Here is a 5,177-nt window from a genome sequence, read left to right as displayed (position 1 = left end):
CATGGCAAGACTTTCACAATAATTATACTTTATAACTATAAAAATTATGTCATTTTTAAATAATTATAACTATCTCTCCCATCATCCTTATAATAATTGTGTAGGTGATGGGGGAGAAAACCATGGTTGCTTTTGCAGTTGAAAAATCAATTGAGCTTGGATGAGCTTCAGAAATGCGTTCAGGGTCAAATTTCAGTGCCCAGGCTCTGCATTGCATCATAGATGGGGATCCTTTAGGCTGTGGCCAGGGCAGGTACCATGCAATGCCAGGAACGAGTGTGGTTTCTTGTTTACCAAGCCCTGTGTTGGCCTGAGTCTGTTGAGTACAAACCTTTCCTGTGTTGGGCATAGACCCCTCGTTCAGTGAGAATTCCCCCATTTAGGACTTCTACAAAGGCTTGGTGTGGAGGTATTAGTTCTAGTAAATGAGTCGGTGTATCCGGAAAAACAAAACCAAACCGGCTCTGGCAGGCTCTAGATGGGTTCTGTGAGTATGGTAAAGCCACAGGTTTACGCCCTGAATAGGGTAGAAAGTACTTTGGTCTTCCTGCTCTTGGGAGGTTGGCAGCACAAAACTTGGCAGACACCAGTGTGAATGAACCCAGTATGGAGCTGTCGCTGCTCAGAAGGTCTGGAGGAACTCAGGGAGGAAGGCAAACTCCTCTCTAGGGGCCAATAAGAAAGCTTTCTTTAAAAATTACTGTCGTGACCGACCCCTGAATTCAGCCATCAGTCTGGACTAGGTCTCATGCCCCATGCACTTGCTGGACAAGACCGAGTGGATCACAGGTGTGTCCTTGTCTTAGCCCAACAGACATCTGCTTCTCAGCTAACTGGTCTCAGAAGAGGACTCTCTTCCTTCTCAGTAAATGTCTGCTTCTTCCTCTGTCCTCACGTTACAGAGAAAACACAGGGAAAAAAATAGAGGGCGTGTTCTCACCTATCTCCTCATATAGACACTAATCCTGCTACATTCGGGACCTACCCCTCTGACCTCGCTAACTTAAGTCTGTGAAGGCGGTCATACTGGAGACTAGGTCTTCCACGAGTACACTTGAGGGTGGGGATGGGACACAGTTTGGTCCATAGCTCAACACGTGACAGCACATAGAAAGGCCAGCACATACTCCTTAACAGTATAAAAAGGAGCCTGTTATCTTGGACTGTGTGTACTGCCAAGCAGCCTGAAGTTTGCCCTGATAAAGAAATACGAGGAAACTGTTTCCGGGTGAGGAGTCACAGGATGGTATCGGCACTGTTCAGACAGTCACCCTCGGGGACCCTAGAGGTCAGAGGTGAACACGCACAAACCCGGGAAAATGGTAGGGCATGCGTCCGTATGCACATCCATGCGTGTCCATATGCACAGCCCACCAGGCCACTGGGTTGAATGACTCCCTGTTGTTGTGTGACTAAGTGCCCATCAGCCCCTGGCGTGGGCTGGTGGCTGCTAGTGAGTTCACTGCAGACAAGAATCCGAGGACACGCTAGCCTACTGTGTGCCACTGCTGACTGAACCCTTGTGACGTAAGTAGGTGGTAAGGATGCAGGCAAGGTTGGTCCAGCTCTCACCCTCCTGGGTCTGGACCTCTCAGCAGGGTACAGCAGCTTTGCAGCTAATCATGTGAGCTGAATGCAGCCTCTGTTGGCTCTTGCTGCCTTGAGCCGAGAGCCACGCACTCTCCCCTCTCCCTGGGTGAAGTGGCCTGGGGCCTTCAGCTTTGCTGCTTAGAGGAAGACATCAGACAGCACGGAGACCACCTCTAAAAGTCACAGACAAAGGCAATCCCTTCACCAAAATGTCTATGCCAAGATGGTGAATGAGTCTCCACATGCATTGCTGTGGCTTATAGATCCCGTTCAATATGGTGGCCTTTCGAGGCTGGACATAGGCTGTCTGTCTCTCTAGGCTGGTGTCTTCCCACCTCTGTCCTTCAGGGGTTCCTGGGTAAGTCAATGGTCACGTAGATGTGAGTTCTCCCCCAGCTTCGTCTCCCAATCTTCTGCCTGGCTTTCCCAATTGCAGGCCACAGTTTTAGATTCCCTCAGAGTCAATGATGGCAGGGAGACAGTCAGGGATCGCAATGTAGGGGTCCTCTGCATTGTGAGGAGTAAAGCTGGCTGCTGTTGTGAGTCATCACTGGGCTCCCTGGGACCTGCTCCTCCTCCCGTGTCAGCCATTCCTTCCTCAGCACCTAGGTCTGCTAAGCGTTCTCGCCCTTGTAAGACATTAGGGTCAGGTGACATCGTGTATGGCCCATGAGAAGCACACCGCTTGTCACACAGCGCCTGCTATCCTAGATGAGGAGCCTCTCCTGCCTCTGCCCCAGAAGCCACCAGCAACACCTACCTCTACCTCTCTCAGCAGGTTCCACCCCTCATTCTGTGTCTCCTGACAGTAAACATACCCGGAAAATCTCTGCAGCTTTTCTAACTCTGTTCTCTGGGCCTGGGCTAGAAAGAAGCACTCACTTCAGAAGGGTGGCGAGGTGACACAAAGCTATGACATTTGCTCCCCTCCCTAGGGGACTCTCCACATACCTCTCTCTGTGTTAGGAATCTCAGGTTTCCCAGATGCAGATCCTCTGGCAACCGTCTGCCATCACTGGTCTCTGGTGACATCATTGTTACTAAGTTTACGTGCTGGAGCACCCAAAGCATTCTGAGCATCTTTATAGAGTGCTTCCTCACACCTAAGATGTGTGCTTTTGACAGGGCCTCCTTCTCATCCGTACTTTGACACAGAAGGGGGGGGGGGTGATCTCCAGACATGTATACTGTACAGTGCTACAGATCCATTCTTCTACAGCTCTCAGGGTCGGCTAATGGATCTCTCTCTCTCTCTCCTCTCCCTCTCTCTCCTCTCTCCTCCCTCCCTCCCTCCCTCCCTGCCCCTCCCTTCCCCCCTTCCCCTTCCCCCCTTTTCCTGCCCCCTCCCTCTCTCTTCCCTGCCCCTTCCCCCCTCCCTCCCTTTCCCCCCTTTCTTGCCACCTCCCTCCTTCACTGCCCCTGCCTCCCCTCTTCCCTGGACCCCTTCCCCCTTCCCTCCCTCCTTCTTCCCTACCCCCTCCCCTCTCCCCTTCCCCCCCCCCCAACCAAAGGCTATTATTGGAGGAACCCAGGAAAAGGCTCCTGGTTTGTGCAGGCCCTCTGCTCCATCCTGAACGAGCATGGCAAGGACCTGGAGATCATGCAGATCCTGACCAGGGTGAACGACAGGGTGGCCAGACACTTCGAGTCCCAGTCTGATGATCCGCGCTTCAATGAGAAGAAGCAGATTCCATGTATGGTGTCCATGCTCACCAAAGAGCTCTACTTCGGCCGTTGACCAGCCTCCAACTGAGAACCTGCCGTCACTCACTGATGAATCCGGCTTTTATTTTATTTTTGTTTTGATGCTCTCAAAATATCCAGGAATGTTAAGGAGATTTAATTTCAGGAAAGTATATTGATTCAGGGAGGGAGTTCTCTGGTGATGTCTGATAATTCTGGGTTTCCAGATTTTTTGTTTGTTTGTTTGTTTAATAACTTTGTTCATCTGATGACTTCACACTTTTCCTTTAAGGTTAATTTCCTGTTTCTATTTTTTTTTCCCCTGTCATCTCCTTGAGTGCATACTGTGGGCATGGCCTCTGGAGAAGACATTGAGACTTTGGTGATGACAGGGATGGAAAGTCAGAGTCTTAGTTGAACTTGGCAAAGAGAATTCCAGCTCTTGATGAGAGAATACGGCTGAGACACTCGCCAGCCTCCATTGGAAAAGGTGGCGGTTGAGTGGAGTGTTTGTTTTCAGTGGCTTAGAACAAATCTTAAGCAGACCTTCCCAGGTAGCTGAGGGAAGACAGTTAATACTCTAGTATATAGGACCCAATCCAGAAAACAAGCCATTCTAGGGTATCGGTACAGAAGGGTCGACACAGGGAATTCACTTAAGCGGGTAATTAAGAGAGCCAAGCAGTAAAAATGTGTTACCTCACCTGCCACCGTGGGGCTGAAGAGTTCAGTTCCCTTGTCATCAGGAAAAAGTGTGGCAGGGCAGCCTTCTAGAAGCTAAAACCATAAAGGGATATGGTGATTACAGCCATGCCCAGGACAAGCCACTGTCTGAGATGGACACCAAGCCAGAACTGAGTCAGGCACCAAGATACCCCCAGACCTCCCCAGGCCTGTGCCCATATCCACCAGCGCCTTACCATTCCAGGGTGCCTGAAAGCCAGCTAGTGAGGCCCCGGGAACTGTGCTCCTTTGTGGTGTAGAGCAGAGGAACGGATAGCAAGGCAGGGGTAGTGGTGGGGGGTAAACTTGGCCCCAAATGTGAATTAAATAACCATGTCCTCCGGCGTGCTACAATGTATTCATTCATTATTCACTGATTTGTCCGATCATCCACACAGGTGCTGAAGAGTAACCCATCCTACGTTGTATTCAGAATAATGTTTTTGTACTTCAAATACATCTGGAATTCTGTCAAATATTCCAAGTTTTTTTTCTGAATAATCTTCGGTTACCTCTGGTTCTACAAATGACACTTTAGGCAAAGGTATTGGCACTGTCCTCTTTTCAAGGTGTTGTTTTCTTTGGAATTCTTTCTACATTCCTGTTTTCCCCTCCTAATAAGTGGTTGACAAATATTCCTATTTATTGATTAAAATGTGTTTCAGAAACTCCTGACTGGTCTAGTCCAATCTCTTCTTAAAATTATTCCGGGCAGTAAGAAATTAGAAAGAGGACCAGGGAAGCCACAAACAGTTTTACTCTGAGCCTAGAATGTAAGACGCACTTGATCATTTGGAAGTAAAAAAAAAATCTTTGTAAAAAGAGCCAATCAACATGTAAAGTGGTTTGGGATGGACAACCTCCTGTTCATTTGAGGGAAAAAAAAAATAGTGTTGTTTAACAGTAGACTTCTCGAAAAGAAAATCATTTTAAGATCAGTTTGTTGGTCTTGGGCTGGTCCTTGCCATCCAAAACACACCAGACGATCATAGACCGTAACTCGAGCGCTCTGGTACCCGCCAGCTTCCAGAACCCACAGACTGTTGTAAGCAAAGTGGGCTAGCCTTAAAGGTCCCCAGCATAGAAATAAAGACACCGCAGCCTCGTGGGGAGAGCCCTGTGGGCCTAGTTATTTGTAAGTTGTGCCAAAGGGGACAGCAACAATCCCAGGCATTCGGTTT

The 5,177-nt window shown here is 49.0% G+C and overlaps 1 protein-coding gene across 1 annotated transcript in view; it reads left to right on the top strand.

Annotated features, from left to right (window-relative positions):
• Positions 1 to 4,671, top strand: part of Casp7 (caspase 7) — a 38,519-nt gene extending 33,848 nt beyond the window's left edge. The window contains exon 7 of the mRNA XM_032892264.1: positions 3,102 to 4,671. Within this exon, the coding sequence (XP_032748155.1) occupies positions 3,102 to 3,328 (227 nt within the window). The 3' untranslated portion in view covers positions 3,329 to 4,671. The remainder of the gene's footprint in view (positions 1 to 3,101) is intronic.
• Positions 4,672 to 5,177: the final 506 nt, after the last annotated feature.

This window comes from Rattus rattus, chromosome 2, assembly GCF_011064425.1.
Source record: "Rattus rattus isolate New Zealand chromosome 2, Rrattus_CSIRO_v1, whole genome shotgun sequence".
In the NCBI taxonomy this organism is placed as follows: Eukaryota; Metazoa; Chordata; class Mammalia; order Rodentia; family Muridae; genus Rattus; species Rattus rattus.
This window is presented reverse-complemented; position numbering and strand designations above follow the sequence as displayed.